Source organism: Entelurus aequoreus, linkage group LG23, assembly GCF_033978785.1.
Source record: "Entelurus aequoreus isolate RoL-2023_Sb linkage group LG23, RoL_Eaeq_v1.1, whole genome shotgun sequence".
NCBI classification, from domain to species: Eukaryota; Metazoa; Chordata; class Actinopteri; order Syngnathiformes; family Syngnathidae; genus Entelurus; species Entelurus aequoreus.
Genome location: NC_084753.1, coordinates 11,729,898 through 11,750,408, shown reverse-complemented (window position 1 = coordinate 11,750,408; position 20,511 = coordinate 11,729,898). Strand labels below are relative to the sequence as shown.

The window sequence follows — 20,511 nt, the reverse complement described above, 5'->3', positions numbered from 1 at the left end:
GCTTTAAATTATTTTTAACGTTACATATGGATGAATATATTGATCATTTTGAGTATTCGAGTTTTTCAAAAACACATTAAATCGGCTAATTTGATGAATGTGTGTTGTTCAACACCCCCATTCTTTTAGCGTGGATGGTAGAGTCCAATGTCCTCTGTGTGCTGAGTGTGTTGCAGAAGGCCACAGCTTGTTGCAAACTTAAGGTAAGACTTTACATGTTAATTGTGATTATTAACCTATTGAAACATTTACGCTGTGATAATTGTACATTTATTGTAGTTAAACTCCGAAAGGATGTTCGGCAAATGTTGCTCGTATTGCTAATATAAGCCAGCTAGCGAGGCGATTAGCTAGTGCAGTGTTGCCAGGCAGGGTTATAAAATAAACACATTTAAATGGTAAGTAGAATTAAGGGTGGTTAATGAGTCAGTGGGTGTTTTGGCCATTTAACTTTCTTTTTGTGAATGGAAATTCAAATAAAAAAATTGTCATTTTAAAATACAATAATAAAATGAATATGTTTTTCTTTATTGTGTTGGAGAGCAATAATAGCAGTAACTACATCTCAACAACGGTTTGATTTTAATTGTCTATTTATTGGCAAACGTTAAAATCCCTAATAAACAGAAACCGGAAAATAGACCAAAGCGGATGCTTGTTTCTGTTTTCAAAATAAAAGCGGGGATAAACTACTGCGGTAATACTTAAGACTTCCTTTTTATTGTCATTCAAATTTGAACTTTACAGTACAGATAAGCATACTTGCCAAACTTGAGACTTCCGAATTCGGGAGATGGGGGGTGGGGGGTGTTTTTTTTTTTCAAATTCAGGACAAAGTTATATGTTTTTGGTAACACTTTAGTATGGGGAACATATTCTAAGTAACAAAGACTTAATTTAGAGTTATTTGGTTAGGATTAGGGTTAGAGCCAGGGTTAGAGGGTTACGGTTATAATAAGGCCATGCCGAATAAGGCATTAATAAGTACTTAATAATGACTAGTTAAGAGCCAATATGTTACTAATTTGCATGTTAATAAGCAACTAATTAATGGTGAATATGTTCCCCATACTAAAGTGTTACCATGTTTTATTACTGGTGCACCAAATGAACCGTGCATGAACATCACCTTGTTCAAACAACAAAACCAACACAGTGCATGAACTCACAACAAATTACACACCTGCAAATAGGGATGATACTCGAAACCGGTTTTCCCGGTTGTTCGATAAGAAAAGAACCGAGTCCTCGGACTCGAATCCCTTTTTGAGAACCGGGACCCGTTATCGAGACCACTATAGTAAAGGAAAAGAGTTGATTCTTTATTCGAATCCCGTCCCGACCAGAAATGCTCCGTGGGACATCACAAGAATTGACGTCACGTAGCTCAGTCATTAGGCGCAGATAGCGAAAGCAGGAAAACAATGGACGGGAAAAAGCGCTCCAAGGTGTAATAAAGTTCAAAACAAAAGCTATCATCCATCGAATAACTTTACTGAGAGATTTTAGCAGGGTAAAACACATGACGAACACTTTTACGACCAACCGGAAACATAGCAACCAGGCTAGCAACGCACCTCCTTTACGGCAGCTGTCGCAACGTTCTTAAAACAACCGCAGCACATACATATATATACAACATATCTCCCTTTTTTAACTTTGGTTTTTCTTTCCTTGTAAACAAAACAAAATCACACTGTAGATGTGTTGTCTGTCTAATTATAAATAATGCAGACGAGGCGTGTTGGCTGAGTTCTTGACGTTTACTTTCACAGCGTGGCAACATGCAACACTTTTCGGGGCTACCGCGCATGCTCGTAACTCCCGTTGCATGATGGGTAGTGTAGTTGTTATATTCTCTCGCTCATAACATTTTTCCCCCTATAAGGAAATAATGTTAACTCAATAAAGTGTATTTCTTTTTTTAGCTTTAACTTTTCATTTTTTAGCATTGTAACCACATTTGCAAAGAACTTTTCTCTTCATAGAATTTTCTTTCAATAAAGAAATAAAGTGCAAAAATGTCAAAGCATCATAACAAACAGTTATGTCAAATAGCAGCAGAATTGCACTTTTTGGAGAGCTGTATTATTTTCAGTTTTGTGCCCAAGGGACTGATTTTATTTAACAGTATATTATTATTTATACACCTATAGTGATCACAGAGACAGGTTGTTTTTGTGTTACTGTATATATTTGTTTCTCTGAAAAATCCCACTTAATATACTTTGGGTAACAACAGTCAATATTTATTTATTTTATTTTATTTTTTTAGGTGGGTAACAGTCAATATTTATTTATTTATTAGATTTTATTTTTTTTATTATATAATAAAAGTGAGCTTTTGTTAAACCAAATATTGTGTGTTTTTTTCCATATACAACAACATATCTGGACTCAATAAGAGAATCGATAAGGAATCGGTTCGATAAGAGGATTCGATAATAGGCTCGAACTCGATAATTCCTTATCAAACATCATCCCTACCTGCAAATCAGTCTGACTTCTGCTGTTGCCGTATCCGTAATACGCCGATAGGGAGAAGTTTTTATTTACACGATGAGTCGGGTGTGTCTTGACCGACTCACCCAACCCCTAGGGTTCGATCGAACCAGGTTAAGAACCACTGGTTTAGAGGTCACGGTGCGGTTCATTTTCGTTATAGTAAGAAAACAACAAAATATACATTTTGGGGTTATTTATTTACCAAATTTGCAAAATCTTCCACCAAAAACATTTTTCTTAGTGGAATATTTGATGTGAAGTAATCAGAACCTTGGATAGGTCATTAATTCATAATAACATTGATTTTGATTCATTATTATGTTTTGAGCAATGACAGTTTGAAAGAAAAAAAAAAACAGCTTTGTTTTATCAGTCAACATTGCAACTTTTTCTAAATTACATTTCACCTTTAAGCTTTTTTATTTCACTTTTGTTATGTTTTTGTTTATTTTAATAGTATTTTTAGAATGTGCCGTGAGCCTTTAAAACATTAGCTGTGGGCCGCAAATGGCCTCCTTGGCACACTTTTGACACCCCTGCTATAGATAGTAAAAAATTAAATCTGATAAATCTATGGATACAAAGCTGAGCCTGGCGACGCATGCGCGTTTATCATAACTCTCTCGCTCTCTCTGTCTCTGCCCCTCCCTCACCAATGCTGCTGTGGGCACAATTTGTTTTGTTTTTAACCCCTTCTTAACCCTGAACGTACATTGAAAATACACGCGACCCTAACTCAAAACGCTGGACGTTTGAGGCATTTAAGAAACTCCACCCTGACAGCTCCGCAAAAGAGGACATGTCCGGTGAAAAGAGGACGTATGGTCAGGGAGGGGCATTGAAATTCGGGAGTCTCCCGGGAAAATCGAGAGGGTTGGCAAGTATGCAGATAAGAACGAAATTTCATTGCATTCATTGCATAACCGTGACTCTGAGGGTGTCTTTGTAGCCCTACATAGAAATATTAGACATGGCAAAACGACACACAACAAAAACGTAAAAACACACCAAAATTAATGGTTTTTCATAATCTAAAGCGGAAGTAGCAATTTGAAGACAGGACCGCAGACTTGCCTTAAAAAGACAATGGTGCGTGATTAAATCAGTTTTGCCTCCACTTTCGTATGATATGTGCGTAGACATTTTTGGAGATGTCAGTCCTCGTCGTGTTTAAATTCATTATTGTGTAGGGCTCCAAACACATTTTTAGCCAGGCACACAAGTACTGTAGTATTTCTGCTTTTACTTTCAAAATAAAAACTTCCGTTGTCAGAATAAGAAAAAAACATCCGTTTTTGTCTGTTTTATCGTTTGTTTACCAGGGATTCAAATGTTAGTTACATGCAATATAAAATAAAAATTAAACCGCTGTTAGATGTTTTTGTTGCTTTTCGAAACCAAAAAAGAAAAAAACACTGTTTTTAAAATGTCCTTTTTTGTTTTTAAAAAAAACATTCAAATAAAGCAGTCGTTTTTCAATTTCCATTCATGAAACTTGTTTCTCAATCGGGTCATGAAAAGCAGAATACTTAATCTCTCCATGCATCCTTGCAGCATCATGGTGAACTTAGCAGCGTTTGCCCGGGTCCACTGGATGCAGATAATCGTGCCCATCAGCTTTGTGGTGGGTTGGTACTGTGACAGACTACAGGACCAGAAGCTGACCGCTTTCAGGAACAAAAGTGCTTTGTACAGCAGGTATGAATCATAACATAATTAGGGCTACGGCTATTGATTATTTTAGTATTCAATAAGTCTATCGATGAGTTTGCTCAATTATTGGGATAAAACACACTTTATAGTGTGTTCAAAGTGCATTTTTGGGACAAGAGTTTAAGTATATACTTTTGGACTTGCCATAACCTTCATTACCTTCTTTTATTTACCTTTTTTGACCATCCCTTACCTTGTTTTACTTTCTATATTATTTTTGCTTTACCTTTAAACTTACTATTTATTTATATTCTATTTACTGTTTTGTCTTCTTTTCCCCCTATGTTCCTTCATTGACCTTTTTCTTTACCTTTTAACTTAATATTTTTACCTTCCATTTACTACGTTTACTTGTTATTTCTTATTTTAACATTAATCTGTTTACCTTATATTTACCGTTACCTTCTTGTACCTTCTGTTTGCCTTTGACTGTCTTTTATATTTTCATTTTTTACCTTCTATATTCCTTATTTTATCTTTTATTTACTATTTTACCTTGCATTTACTTTCTTTAAGCTGATATTTACCTTCTATTTACCTTATTTGACAGTCGTTACCTTGTTTAATCTTTTATCATCTATATTCCTTCATTTACCTTGTCTTTACCTTCTATTTGCTTCTTTTACCTTTTTAACCTTCTATTTAGTACTTTTATTTGAATTTTACCTTCTACATTAATTTTTTACCTTCTATTTACATTTTTATTTGCTACCTTTTTCTTCAATGTACCTTCAATATAACTTTTTTCTTACCTTCTTTGGCTTTCTTTTACATTGTTTTATCTTTCATCTTTTATATTCCTTAATCCTACTTTTGCCTTCTATTTACATTATTTGACCGTCTTTTACCTTGTTTTATCTTACCTTTTATATTTATTCTTTTACTTTCGACTTTACCCTTTTAATTACCATAATTTACCTTTTATTTACTGCCTTTACTGTCTTTGACTGTCTTACCTTGTTTTATTTATTTTTTTACCTTCTATATTCCTTCGTTTACCTTTTATTTAATACTTTTACTTTCCATCTACTACTTTTACCTTCTGTAGTCTTTCTTTAACCTATTACCTTCTATTTAAGTTAATTGACCTTTTATTTACTACCTTTTTAATCCACTTCTAGTACGTTTACTTACCTTTTAAATTACTTCTATTACGTTTATTTACCATTTAACTTGTTATACCTTCTTTTAGCAGTTCCAGATTTTCTATATTTTTATTAGTCACATTAAACGATGAATGGAAGCAACAGAGTACAAATCCAAACCGTTGGTTGCAGCCCTAAACATGACATGTTACTGACTGTACTGTTGGATATTTCTGTGTTTTTAACAGAGAGCTGAAGCCTGGTGAAGAGGTGACCTGGAGGTAAACCCACAATCCCCGCGTGCGTTTTACGTCTGGAGTGCGAATGTCCCTCTCAAATTAGAACGTTTAACAATTCTCACATCTTTCTTTTGAGTTGTATCAACTAAATGTAGTTCACCATAAAACCTGTGTTTGTTTTTATTACAAATATGTTTGTGCACAAAAAGGTTACATTATTTTAAAAGGTCAGTTATTATTGTGTACTTGGACCAAAAAATAAATCAAATGTTGCCAATTTAAAGTGGTGGTGAAACTGTAAAGTACCAACTTCTCCGCTAGATGGCGCACCTACTCTTTATTGTGGTTTCGTCCATTGGCAATGTATTTTAAATTACACTTTGTATACATTCAACCATGAATTGCTAGTTTTACACTAGATAAGAGTTTTTTTCTGTCAAATGTTGACACCAACTACAGACTCTTTGCAGTCTGAATAATCCCCTTCTCGAAAAGCAGCTCTGCCAAACAAATCTGGTGATGGAAAGAAGCACAATGTCAACAAGTCCTCACATTTGTAAAGTTGCAAAAAAATAAAAAACAACCCACCTTATCCTGCGAAGTACATGGAACACTTCCTACAGTCACAAATTTGGGATACGAATGGATCAAGAACTCTACGGCATCTGTGTGCTGAAAAGAGAAATGCTTTCAGAATACCTGAAACAACAAAACTACAGATCAACCGGTCAGCGGGGTAGATAATTGGCATTTTGACCTATATCTGTATCAGCCTTTTTTTTTTGATAACAGAACTACCGGTACTTTTATTTTTTTAACAACAGAACTACATCAGCAGATAAAATATACACACACAATACCAGTATTTAGAATGTAATATATACCTGCTAAATTTGCCTAAATAAGTCGATATTTTGTAGGGCTGTGAAACTTTGGGCCTCACACGATTCGATTCTCAGTGGTAACGATTAGATTCAGAATCGATTATCGTATCAAACCGATTCAAAATCCATACTTTTTTTAATAACGTTGGGTGCCAGTTCTATGACTAACTACATTCCTCCATAAAATAGCAAACAAACAGCTCTGATAAATGTTTACATTACTTAAACGAAAACAGGTTTTGTTTTTAACCTAATTTAACCCAAACATTTAATAAAGTCAAATACTAATAAAAGAAGTATCCAGCACTAAATCTGTACAGCAGATATGATCATCTACATCAACAATATGATTTGTCTGAGTGGCTGGACAGGACAGATAAAAAAAATTGAATAATTGATTTTTGATTTTTTTTTTTAATCCATTAAGAATTGTAACAAATAATCGTGATTCATTCAAAAAAAAAATTTTTGGACACCCATAATATTTTGGTATATCACTATTGGTAACTTTAAGCACACTATTGTTAGCATTTTAGCTCATTTTGCTATTACTCTTGTCACTTGACGCTATCTGGCCAGCGTGCTAACTCTTAGCATTTCAGTTCACCTTTGGCTCTTCAGTGTTCACACAAAATGTCTACCAGACTTTCATTTTGTAGTTCTTTGGAAAAAAATATATACCGCATTTTTCGGACTATAAGTCGCTCCGGAGTATAAGTCGCACCGGCCGAAAATGTATAATAAAGAAGGAAAAAAACATATAAGTCGCACTGGAGTATAAGTCACATTTTTGGGGGAAATTTATTTGATAAAACCCAACACCAAGAATAGACATTTGAAAGGCAATTTAAAATAAAGAATAGTGAACAACAGGCTGAATAAGTGTACGTTATATGAGGCATAAATAACCAACTGAGAACGTGCCTGGTATGTTAACGTAACATATTATGGTAAGAGTCATTCAAATAACTATAACTTATAGAACATGCTATACGTTTACCAAACAATCTGTCACTCCTAATCGCTAAATCCCATGAAATCTTATACGTCTAGTCTCTTACGTCAGTGGTCCCCAACCACCGGGCCGCAGAATAATTTTTTATAAATTTTTATTTTTTATTTCTTATTAAATCAACATAAAAAACACAAGATACACTTACAATTAGTGCACCAACCCAAAAAACGTGGACATGTTTCAAACATTGGCTGGGTTTTTGCATGAGACTGAGCCTGCGCCTTCATTCACCAAGCTGCTGCACGATCACCTGACTGTGCTTTTAAAGGCCTACTGAAATGAATTTTTTTTATTTAAACGGGGATAGCAGATCTATTCTATGTGTCATACTTGATCATTTCGCGATATTGACATATTTTTGCTGAAAGGATTTAGTATAGAACAACGACGATAAAGATTGCAACTTTTGGTATCTGATAAAAAAAAGGCTTGCCCCTACCGGAAGTAGCGTGACGTAGTCAGTTGAACATATACGCAAAGTTCCCTATTGTTTACAATGATGGCCGCATGAAGTGAGAGAGATTCGGACCGAGAAAGCGACAATTTCCCCATTAATTTGAGCGAGGATGAAAGATTTGTGGATGAGTAAAGTGCAAGTGAAGGACTAGTGGGGAGTTGAAGCTATTCAGATAGGGAAGATGCTGTGAGAGCCGGGGGTGACCTGATATTCAGCTGGGAATGACTACAACAGTAAATAAACACAAGACATATATATACTCTATTAGCCACAACACAACCAGGCTTATATTTAATATGCCACAAATTAATCCTGCATAAAAACACCTGCGTGTTTGTTATGCTAGCTCCTAGCTCCTCTGCTAGCTCCTAGCTCCATAGAACACGCCAATACAATTCAAACACCTGATCAACACACACAATCACTAAGCCCAAAAGACCGTTCACCTAACCCAAGGTTCATAAAGCTTATATATTTTTAAAAAGTTACGTACGTGACGCGCACGTACGGTACGGTACGTGTTATGCTAGCTCCTATGCTAGCTCCTAGCTCCATAGAACACGCCAATACAATTCAAACACCTGATCAACACACACAATCACTCAGCCCAAAAGACCGTTCACCTAACCCAAGGTTCATAAAGCTTATATATTTAAAAAAAGTTACGTACATACGCAAAAAAAAGTTGCGCACATACGGTCAAGCGATCAAATGCTTAGAAGCCAAAGCTGCATACTCACAGTAGCACGTCTGCGTCTTTGTCATCCAAATCAAAGTAATCCTGGTAAGAGTCTGTGTTGTCCCAGTTCTCTACAGGCGTCTGTGTATCCAAGTCAAAAGTCCTCCTGGTTAGAGTCTCTGTTATCCGAGTTCTTCCATCTTGACTGCATCTTTCGGGAATGTAAACAAAGAAGCGCCGGCTGTGGACTGTTGTTGCTGACTACGTTCGAAAAATACGTCCATTTCGCACCGACAACTTTCTTCTTTGCTTGCTCAGCTTCCTTCTCCATAATGCAATGAACATGATTGCAACAGATTCACGAACACAGATGTCCAGAATACTGTGGAATTATGAAATGAAAACAGAGCTTTTTCGTATTGGCTTCAATGTGGAAGGCATACGTCACGCGCATACGGCATCCTCAGAGGCGTTTCGAACCGGAAGTTTAGCGGCAAATTTAAAATGTCACTTTATAAGTTAACCCGGCCGTATTGGCATGTGTTATAATGTTAAGATTTCATCATTGATATATAAACTATCAGACTGCGTGGTCGGTAGTAGTGGGTTTCAGTAGGCCTTTAAAAGAGTTTGAGCGCTACTTCCCAACTTCAAAAGACCCACGAACTGCCAAGGAATGGATCCGCGACCCATTTGTCAACAAAGCAGATGAATCCAGCATGTCTGTGCAAGAAGAAGATCAAATGCTGGAGATCGCAAATGACGGCAGCCTTAAAAGTGTATTTCAGACAAAAACTCTGCCTGTTTTCTGGATTAAAGTCATGGCAGAATACCCCGAGATCGCCACCACAGCACTGAAAACACTGTTGCCATTTTCAAATATCCTATCTGTGTTAAGCGGGATTTTCTGCAGTGACAGCCACCAAAACAAAACAACGTAGCAGACTGGACATAAGCACACTTCGGGTGTCTTTGTCTCCCATTACCCCCAGTTGGGACCATCTCGTTGCAGAGAAACAAGCTCAGAGCTCCCATTGATTTAGCTTTACGGTGAGTTAAAAATCTCATGCACTTTATATTTGTTTTTAATGTTGTATCTGCATCTTATTTTGAAGGCATGTAAATGTTACCATAGCAATGAAAATCAGAGCGCGTTTGGGCTGAGGGAGAGGAGAGAGGAGGAGCTTGTGAGTCGACTCGGGCACACAAACATGCAGGAGGCTTATCTTGACGGTTCAAACTGACAACTTTATTTCAGCTGTTGAAAAATAACATTCATAATGACAGTAGTGTGGAATTGCTAGTTCTTGTCATTTATATATTTTTCCTTGTGATTTTTTTATTCATGTAATGGGCAGAGAGGAAGTTACCAGAGACTTTGATGTTATACTCATGTTATGTTGTTGGCGCAATGTGTTAATAAAGATCCATATGAGTACACAGTGGATTCACGTTTATTATTTTAATTTTTTCATGACAAAAAAAAAAAATTATACTCGTAACGTTGTTGGCGTAATGTGCTAATAAAGGTCCATATTAGTACACAGTGGATTCACGTTTATTATTACTTTTTTCATGAAGGAAAAAAAAAAAAAAAATCCCCCCGCCCCCCGCCGGGCCGCGGGACAAATTATCAAGCGTTGACCGGTCCGCAGCTACAAAAAGGTTGGGGACCACTGTCTTACGTGAATGAGCTAAATAATATTATTTGATATTTTACGGTAATGTGTTAATAATTTCACACATAAGTCGCTCCTGAGTATAAGTCGCACCCCCCGGCCAAACTATGAAAAAAACCGCGACTTATAGTCGGAAAAGTATGGTACATTGTACTGGTTTTGAAGGTGAAAACGACCAGAATGGCCCCCCACGTCTGTGGCCCTCAGTGGAAAAAGTTTGGGCACCCCTCTCTTAAGACACACGTGATGAAGGTGTTTTTTAAATCCCCTGATGTTTTTTTCCTGCTAAATTAACCACATTAAGATTATGTCGCCACTGGTCTGACGTTTCCTAAAAAATCATGTTAAAAAAAACAACTTAATGGGGTGCCTTTCTACAACATGTAGGAGAGACTGATCTCCAAATTAAACCCGATTGAAACACAATTGAAATGTGGGTGGTTAATGAGCCTTTTGTGTACTTGTTGGTTGTTGTCTCTCACTAGGGCCATTCTGGAATGCAGCTGTCTGTGGTTTCTTTTTATTTAATCTATTTTTATTACATTTATTTAATTATCATTACTATAATATACTTTTGTTTTTACTTGTTGGGGGAGAAAAACAGCATTTTAACGTTATTTGACTTTCTGTCAATGTGTGTGTCTAAAGCCCAATAAACAAATGTTTAAAAAAAAAATTAATCCATATCAGGGGTGTTTAAACTACGTCCTCGCGGACCAAGTGCGGCCCGCCAGCGTCTTCAATATGGCCTGCGGGAAGGCACGAGTTCAATAAACCATTTGGTGGAGCGGTGTATTCATACCATATACAAATAGTCAAGGGTCTGATAGCTGCCACTTTGTCGCCATGTGGTAGCCAACAAAAGTACCCCAACCAACCATTAACTATACTTGCAAGACAACCGGCACATCATCTACTTATATGAGCCAATCCAAACAACCTTCCCTAGTCATGATGCAGAAAACATTAATACAAAAAAATGTAAACAAACATGGCCACACATAACAACATGCTTACTGAACTTTGTCGATATTCTAAAAAAAAACATCCAATCAACATTTAAAAAATCATTACACCCTTTTAAATCCATTACAAGGGATGATGGGGAAAATGCAAAACACTCTCTCCACACTTATACATGTTTGACACATTTTTTAGCTGCTTGATATTTATGATTGATAACAAAACTTTAGTAAACAAAGTAGGAGTTGAACATTCACATACTCTTAAAAAACAAATACAGTAATTCATTTTATATCCATAATATTTTATACCTTTTTACATTTTATTTACCTTCAATTTCCCTTCTTGGACTATATTTTCCCTTGTTTTGCCTTGGTTTTTTTTCTCTACTTTTAGTTCCCTTCTATCTAACTTCTTTTACCTTTTATTTACTTTCTATTTACCTTATATGACTGTTTTTTACCTTGATTATCTTCTTTTACGTTTAATTTACAGTACATTCGTTGTTCTTTCTTTTACCTTTAATTCACCTACTTTGTTCCTTCTTCTACCTTTTAATTGACATTCTTTTACCTTTAATTTAACTTCTTTATTCCTTCTCTTATCTTTAATTTACCTTCTTTATTCCTTAGTTTACCTTTAATTTAGCTTTTTTTTTATTCCTTCTTTTACCTTTATTTAACTTCTTTGTTTCTTCTTTTACTTTTAATTTACCTTCTCTATTCCTTCTTTTACCTTTAATTTACCTTCTCTATTCCTTCTTTTACCTTTAATTTACCTTCTCTATTCCTTCTTTTACCTTTAATTTACCTTCTTTTACCTTTAATTTACCTTCTCTATTCCTTCTTTTACCTTTAACTTCTTTGTTTCTTCTTTTACTTTTGATTTACCTTCTCTATTCCTTCTTTTACCTTTAATTTACCTTCTCTATTCCTTCTTTTACCTTTAATTTACCTTCTTTTACCTTTAATTTACCTTCTCTATTCCTTCTTTTACCTTGAATTTAGCTTTTTTTATTCCTTCTTTTACCTTTATTTAACTTCTTTGTTTCTTCTTTTACTTTTAATTTACCTTCTCTATTCCTTCTTTTAACTTTAATTTACCTTCTCTATTCCTTCTTTTACCTTCTTTATTCCTTCTTTTACCTTTAATTTACCTTCTGTATTCCTTCTTTTACCTTTATTTTACCTTCTTTATTCTACCTTTAATGTACCTTGTATTTAAATCTTTTACCGGTACTTTTTTTTTTTTACTACTTTTACCTTCGATTTGGATTATTTTACCTTTTATTTACTTATTTTACCTTCTATATTCCTTCTTTAACCTTCCATTTACCTTATATATAGTTACTTTGCATGCAGTCGACTTTCGGCCCCCGGCCAAATTTTGTAAGGCCAATGCGGCCCCCCAGTCACACAGTTTGGACAGCCCTGATCCATCGTGTGATGTATCGTGTTGTAATTGTATGCTTGTTTGAAATAAACTCAAACCATTAAATGCTTAAAAACAAAAACAACTGAAAACCTTGTCTAGCTATTCCTATTCTATTTTAAATAATGTTAGTGCAAATGAATATCGGCTCCAAATATCAGTTATCGGCCTACTCAACGACTAATAATCGGTATCGGCCCAGATCTCTAACCAAAACCCACTTGAAATATCCAACATCTTACCTCGGGTTTTATTTCAAAGCTTTTCAGCTCTTCTTTGTGATAAACTCTGGAGTTGTGGGTGGTGTAGTAAAGATGGACGACATCTCCGTCACTGCACAACCTGAAGCAACAGACACGTATGAGCTAAAGATCATTATTTTGCTGACACCTGGTCAAATTACCTGGCACACCCTTCACGAAGAAGGCGAACCCGGGTCTGGCTTGTGAAATGCGCTCCTGTGTCCGTGACCCGCCCCTGCTCCCACCTAGCAGGGGCCCCGTGCACACTGCAGGCCAGCTCCTCTGTCGGGGGGGGAGGATCAGACGTGATGAAGACAGTTCATTACCCGGGTGGGACTCGAGGGGTCGTCGGCGGGCACCTGAAGTGAGCTTTGGAGGAAGGCAGTCCTGCAGGAAGTCTCGGGCTTTGAGGTCCACGGCTGCGTCGACCGGCGCAAAATTTTTCAGCTTGCCGATCAGGACGGCGACCTTGGAGAAGAAGTCCTTCCTCCGCGGATCGTTCTAATCGAGAGCGCTGTTAGTGGGCGCGTGGGAAGCGGAGCTCAGGAGGAACGCACCTTGTCGGAATTCTGCACGCCCATGTAGGAGAGGTAGTCCAAGGGCAAGCCTTGTCGGAACTCCACGTCCTCTTCCATGGCCACTTCGAGTGCGGCCGGGACCAGCTGCAAAGACAACGCCCTTTGGTTGAATTATTGCCTCCGCCAGGCGCAAGAGCATAAAAGGTGAGGTGGGTTTTTTTCGGAAAAAAATAAAGCACAGATTCCTATTGCACTTGAGTGAAAGATGCCTAACAAAAAACAGGAAGTTTCAGTGTAAATGAGAATAAAAATGTGAATTTTGGATCTATTTTCTGAAAAGCAAATTGAAATAATCAGAATGACTCAAAATAATACAAAAACACAACACAGGTTTGCCATAGAGGAATCGGAAACTTTGCCAATCACTCCATCAGCACTGAGAGCGGACTCAGCCAAACTACCTATAGGTCAGGGGTCGGCAACCCGCGGCTCTAGAGCCGCATGCGGCTCTTTAGCGCCGCCCTAGTGGCTCTCTGGAGATTTTTCAAAAATGTATGAAGAATGGAAAAAGATGAGGGGAAAAAAAATCAATTTTTTGTTTCAGTATGGTTTCTGTAGGAGGACAAACATGACACAAACCTCCCTAAATGTTATAAATCACACTGTTTATATTAAACATGCTTCACTGATTCGAGTATTTGGCGAGCGCCGTTTTGTCCTACTAATTTTGGCGGTCCTTGAACTCACCGTATAGTTTGTTTACATGTATAACTTTCTCCGACTTTCTAGGACGTGTTTTATGCCACTTCTTTTTCTGTCTCATTTTGTCCACCACACTTTTAACGTTGTGCATGAGTGCACAAAGGTGAGTTTTGTTGATGTTATTGACTTGTGTGGAGTGCTAATCAGACATATTTGGTCACTGCATGACTGCAAGCTAATCGATGCTAACATGCTATTTAGGCTAGCGATATGTACACTAATATTGCATCATTATGCCTCATTTGTAGGTATATTTGAGGTCATTTAGTTTCCTTTAAGTCCTCTTAATTAAATTTATATCTCATGACACATGTAATATGGCTTTTAATTTTTTGCGGCTCCAGACAGATTTGTTTTTGTATTTTTGGTCCAATATGGCTCTTTCAACATTTTGGGTTGCCGACCCCTGCTATAGGTAATGGTACCATTTTCATTGCCAACAAAGAAATGGACTCAAACAACGCTCCAACATAAGTGAAGTAAGACCAGAAATGCGCTAGCTTGATGCTAATATACATTGGCTTTGCTATTGGCATGCTACTGATTAGCATTAATGATTCTATGCGGCAATTTCAACACCTCCAAATGTATTTATGAAAACTACGACTAAGATGCACGGTACAATCAAACAGCCGGGGCGTAATAAGTACAATACTTACAGTATTAACACTTTTTAGGGGGCAACAAAATAACGCCATAAACTTTACACTACTGCCATCATGGGGCGGTATAGCTCGGTTGGTAGAGCGGCCGTGCCAGCAACTTGAGGGTTGCGGGTTCAATCCCCGTTTCTGCCATCCTAGTCACTGCCGTTGTGTCCTTGGGCAAGGCACTTTACCCACCTGCTCCCAGTGCCACCCACACTGGTTTCAAAATGTAACTTAGATATTGGGTTTCACAATGTAAAGCGCTTTGAGTCACTTGAGAAAAGCGCTATATAAATATAATTCACACATCTAACTTGGACTTGCAACTGCAACTGTCATACTTGCAAATGAGATCATGAATAAAAAATAAAAATAAACATACAACTAGACAGCAGTTAACATAATCAACTCTTTTTTAAATGTTGCAATAAAAGATATCCCTTTATAAAAAAAAAAATACCGTAAATTCCAGACTATGAGCCGATACTTTTTTCATACGCTTTAAACCCTGCGGCCTTTTAAACCGTGCGGCTAAAATACGGATTTTTCTTTGCTGACGGCCGTAAGGTAAATTGTAAAAAAAAAAAGAAAGACAAGAAGAAGCAAATACACTGAAAAGGTGTGTTATTGTTTGTGCTACAGCGCCATCTTTTGGACGAGTTTGCTCACTGCAGGTACTGCAGTCAGTGCCCTTCTGTATAGACTGAGCTTTCAACCGGAAGTATAATTGCCGTTCCGTCTTCTAGCTGTCCATAGCATTTCTACTCGTATGGATTCTTCATTAATGACTGCAAGCCACATTTGCAAGTTTTACAATATAACTGAAACAATATACTTACTAAACCGTCCCATGTGTGATGTCTGTAGGAGTGTTTTCATGCATATTTGTACGTGCTATCGTAATGTAATCAAGCTAGTGTCTAACACTAATATCTAATATGCTAACACGTCTACGAGTGTCTTTCTTTTTCTATTGTTTCAGTTTCACAAACTCCTTATCAAATTCACCAAAATGTCACCGTGGAGTTATTGAGTCTGTTTAGCTGATTGGAGAGCTAGCTTCCGCAGCTAGTGGGTCCATAACGATGACTTCTGTTTTGTTTGACCAGCCGTTTTACTGCCGTGTTATAGACACAGTTTCAATTAAGGTTACATTAAAAAACATTTTTAAAAAATGTCAGTGTAAATAACTCATGCCACAACGTACCGTATATACCTGCAATTTATAATCCGGTGCGGCTAATACGTATATGGAAAAATAGTTATTGTTCCTAAAATGTAGTGGGTGCGGCTTATATACGGTGCGCGGTACAGTCCAAAAATACGGTCATATTTTTTAACACACACAGAAGTACCGAAAATTGGTACCACTGAGTACCGGCATTCGATTCACACGTACTGCGAGTTAGTACTGTATCGGTTCAAATGTGAACGGTACTCAAACACAGACAAGTGAATATAAATGAGACTCAAACTTGTAAGAAAACAGCAAAGTAGTCATTATTAGCTTAGTGGTACGTTTTTAAAAATTACATTTTTTTGTATTAAACAAATTAACATTCGAACACACAAATGTACCGAAAATGTTACCGCTTAGTACTGGGATCATTTCTTAAGTAACGGGAATTAGCTCAAATGTGAATCCGCCACCCTTAACAAAAAAAATACATTAAAAAAAACCTAATAATCCCAAAACGTTTTTAAAGTTCAAGTACTGCAGTATCACGAAGTGATGGCACAAATAAACATGGCGTTACTTTAATAATTCACCTTTAAGTTTATACGTGTCACAATGAGGAATATTTTGTGTTGCTATGCAGGTCTTAGACTTTTGTGATTTAGGGCTTTATAAATAAACATTGATTGATTGATTGATTGATTGATTGATTTCTACCGCGTTGTACGACCTACAGTACTTTACCTTCTGCAGTAAATCCCCCCAGCTGTTCCTCTGGTAGGAAGAGACGGTGAGGTGCAGGGAGTGTGTGTCCGGCAGGCAGTCGCCCTGGTGGATGAATCCGCGAGGAAAGTAGAGCAGATCTCCTGCTTCCAGGACCACTTCGAGAATGGGCTTCCCGATCTCCGCCTGGTCAAAATTTGCTAGACAGTCAATGCAAAAAAAAACAAGGTGTTAGAAATTGTTACGGGAACGCCTTAGAAATGACTAGTTTTGACCTTGGTTCTGCTCGAAGAAGAGAAACACAATGAATGCACCCTGTGTTTTTTATCTACGCACTCTCTCACAACCTGTATATTATTATTAATGGTGTCTTGAAGTACTCAGCACACACATCAAGTTAACGTTCAGTTTCGATCTTCACCAAGGCAGAGCAACCAAGGAGGACACAACCAGGCGACCATTTTAAATATTTTTAGGTTTGATTGAACGTACTCCATTTTTGTACAATAAATTGTTAAACCTAAATTTTAGCTATCTCTCATCATTTTAGACGACCTTAGAACAAAAGTATCAGGGTGGACCCTCCTCTCCTAAGAGAGGTTGGGTCCTAGTTAAATACAATTACTGTTTGAAAATGGAAAGTGACGGAAAACATTTGTATACTTGCACTATGCCATTACAACCTGCAACATTTCTGTGAAAAGCACATAATGACAAGAGAATGACCTTGTCCGCATGACTCACTTTGAAAGTATCTCTTCTCCCTTCTCATTTGAAAGTGTCGGCTTCTTCCAGTTAACAGTGCACTCATTGTCTCCTCTGAGTTGCGTCGTATTCTCCCCCCCTCAACTCATATGCTCTCTCCCCCCTCAAAACTGAGCCTACTCCCTTCCTCCCACCTTGTGTTAAGTGTAAAATAATAATAATAATAATAACAATGGATTAGATTTATATAGCGCTTTTCTAGACACTCAAAGCGCTTCACAGAGAAGTGAGAACCCATCATTCATTCACACCTGGTGGTGGTAAGCTACTTTCGTAGTATGAAGAATACCGCATCTCTTTTCCTATTGCGCACTCCTTACATAGCTGGCTAAGCATGAGGCCTGTGCCTTTTGAGACGCTCGAGCGTTTCAAATAAATCTAAGAAAGACCATTTTGTTTGACTAGTTGATTAGAAAGTTTCCAATACAGGAACCATTCCAACATTTGTGTGTGTTGCACTCACGGCTTGAAAGCACAGGAAGGACCTCGTCTTCTGACCTGAATGAAAAATAGGAAATATTATAATGTGCCTAAAAGGAGAAATTACAGTTGTCAAAAGTATTACTATTTTGATACCAAAACATGCAAAAAATACATCAATACCTGCTTTTTTCATTATCGTCAGTACAGAATACTTACTGTACAAGACTTTTCCTTGATGACCCGCGTCAATTCTCAGCACGTTAGTGCCAAAGAAAAACACCCGGTGTCTTTAAAAAGTGCTTGCATTTATTTACATATTTGTGGAAGTCTGGTAAAAATGCGGATTTGGCGCTTCCTGTTGTCCCTTATTCATAAACAAATGATAACGGAAGTGTGTGAGTGTAGCAGAAGTGTATGTGTGACCTAACTCCGCTTCACAACACACCTCATACGCGCCTGCTTTGCCAGAGAATAACTGAAATAATCCACTTTGTTGCCATACTTAACAAGTACATATTAAAAGTGAAAGAGGTGTATCTTGTCATCAAATACAAGCAATTACGAAAGTCTTCATGGTGCGAGTGAGAAAGCCCAGGGAGTGTGCAATATGCATTACCACACCGTGCAGAAAAGCTCCAGAAGTGTGATATCCAACCTCTATCACTTCCATGAGTGCTAAGAAAATACAGCTTAGAGACACTCTTCTGTCGTTTGGCAACACTTTCAACAATCACTGATTTACTTCTTTCACCAGGAAGGCAAAGTTTGCTGAATGCACCACTTTTTATGGCAAATTGGAAAAATAAAAGGGCAAAAATGAAGCAAAGAGGCACAACGTAATGAGAAAAAGCTTAAAAACGAATAAAAACACAAAGATGTGTTCTTAAATATATAATTTAACCTTTGTATTAGCTTATTTCATTACAAATGACATAATGACGTGAAACTACCACAATATTAGAATATTAATAACAATAGTGTTTGTTTTATATACTTGAAGGCTTCACGCCACTGCTGTTCTTTAAAAAAAAAGTAAAATAGTTGACAATTGTTGGTATTTATGATCATATTTATAAGCACGGTATTGTTTGTTTTGATGTACTTTGAGATTATGGAACACTGCTGTTCTTTTTCCAATGTATTTAACCCCTTGACAGCTGATATTGATATTCAAATTCTTTAATTTCAGTTATCATTGTATTACTTGCATAATTGGCCATGACGCATGTGCACGGAATCGTAGTGGCTGCTGTAAGAGAATGCCATGATCTTCGCCATCATCTCACCTTGGGTTGTACACCCTCCAGTGCTTCTTTCCCTCCAGCTGAATGACAAATGCCTCGATGTCATCGTAATGTGGGGCGAATCCTTGTGTTCCGGGCGGAGTCAGGTACCTGGTTCCATTGAAACATGCATCAAGTTACTCATCATCATCAACATGGTGCGCCTCCTACTCACATGTTGGCCCCCGCCATGCTGCCAAAGAATTCCTGCAGGATGGACAGAACGTTCCAGACGGTGGAGGAGAAAGCCTGAGGATTCAGCATACGCAGGGAGCAGCCGCTCTGGAATATGGGAAAAAGGTCACGGTGACAAATGACAAATTATCTTTTAATCTTGATTTAATTTAACTATTGGACTTTAATTTAATTTGTTGAAAGGACTAGTTGGTACAATCCCTGGGGACTCTGCATGGCAGGGGCGTCGTCCTGTTGAAATTAAATTAAGTTTTATTTAATTTTAATTTTAATTAAATTTTAATTAAACTTAAAATGTGTAAATAATTTTAATTTAATTTATTTTAATTAAAAAAATGTAATTTAATTTTGTTTAATTGGATTGAATGAATTTAATTTGATTTAATTTAATTTGATTTAATAAAATCCTGCATGGAAAATAAGATGATACTAAACTGAAAAGTGTTATTACTGTAATGGTTCCACTGAAACTATTCAGTCCCCGCAGGATTAAAAAATATATATATTACGGCCAAAAATGCCTGAATTCGCGGCAGATTTTTCAGAAAGTTGTGGCAAAATTTGATGCTTTTTGAGGCTTATTTTGTTTCACTAACATTGAATTAACTCATGATTTTATTAATATTTTATCGATGTTTTAGGTGTTCCTTGTAACCATAACCTCAAAAAGCACAGGATTGCAACAATAATTGCAAAACAAATGCTGTATTGATGTTTTACTCGTTATATACCGCAGACACTAGATCAGAGGTGCCCAAAATAATTTTCTAACGGCCCGTGGCACATTCTAAAAATACTATTACCGGAAAGAAATAATTAAAAAAGTGGAATAACAGAGCAAACAGGACAAATACAATGAGAAAAGTTGCAATGTTGACTCTAGTAACACAAACCTGCCATGCAGGCTGTAGTTTTCTTTAAAACTGTCGTTGCTCAAAAAAAAATAACGAATCAAAATCCATGTTATGAATAATAGACATATTTAAGGCTCTGATTACTTCACATCAAATAGTCTACTTTGAAATTTTGGGGGGAGAAAATATTGCATATTTTGTGTTTACCCATAAAAAACTGGGTTTTTTATTAAAAGTTTTACATCATATCGACAGATAGATCTGAAGTTGGT

At 36.9% G+C, this 20,511-nt stretch overlaps 2 protein-coding genes across 3 annotated transcripts in view; one reads left to right on the top strand and one right to left on the bottom strand.

Moving 5' to 3' along the window:
- Nucleotides 1-129: 129 nt before the first annotated feature.
- On the top strand, nucleotides 130-7,225 carry LOC133640962 (NADH dehydrogenase [ubiquinone] 1 beta subcomplex subunit 1-like). The gene is made up of 3 exons (XM_062034692.1): nucleotides 130-203; nucleotides 4,060-4,203; nucleotides 5,552-7,225. Exons 2-3 carry the CDS (start codon nucleotides 4,064-4,066, stop codon nucleotides 5,586-5,588), a joined length of 177 nt encoding a protein of 58 aa, XP_061890676.1. The 5' UTR covers nucleotides 130-203; nucleotides 4,060-4,063; the 3' UTR covers nucleotides 5,589-7,225.
- riox1 (ribosomal oxygenase 1) overlaps nucleotides 3,599-20,511 on the bottom strand; it is a 23,608-nt gene continuing 6,695 nt past the window's right edge. Inside the window, exons 6-15 of one of the 2 annotated variants that reach the window (XM_062034691.1) lie at nucleotides 19,366-19,472; nucleotides 19,194-19,301; nucleotides 17,948-17,982; nucleotides 16,741-16,919; nucleotides 13,450-13,554; nucleotides 13,252-13,393; nucleotides 13,054-13,174; nucleotides 12,893-12,992; nucleotides 6,131-6,214; nucleotides 3,599-6,055 (exon numbers count right to left, since the gene is read on the bottom strand). In XM_062034691.1, the coding sequence (XP_061890675.1) occupies nucleotides 5,996-6,055; nucleotides 6,131-6,214; nucleotides 12,893-12,992; nucleotides 13,054-13,174; nucleotides 13,252-13,393; nucleotides 13,450-13,554; nucleotides 16,741-16,919; nucleotides 17,948-17,982; nucleotides 19,194-19,301; nucleotides 19,366-19,472 (1,041 nt within the window). In that variant the 3' untranslated portion in view covers nucleotides 3,599-5,995. The remainder of the gene's footprint in view (nucleotides 6,056-6,130; nucleotides 6,215-12,892; nucleotides 12,993-13,053; nucleotides 13,175-13,251; nucleotides 13,394-13,449; nucleotides 13,555-16,740; nucleotides 16,920-17,947; nucleotides 17,983-19,193; nucleotides 19,302-19,365; nucleotides 19,473-20,511) is intronic. The other variant, XM_062034690.1, reaches the window with a different exon arrangement.

Excerpts from the sequence above, each read along its gene's own strand:
- LOC133640962 (XM_062034692.1), top strand. The coding sequence starts at position 4,064 with ATGGTGAACTTAGCAGCGTTTGCCCGGGTCCACTGGATGCAGATAATC. Across the intron at positions 4,204-5,551 it reads AAAAGTGCTTTGTACAGCAG|AGAGCTGAAGCCTGGTGAAG; the intron begins GTATGAATCATA and ends TGTTTTTAACAG.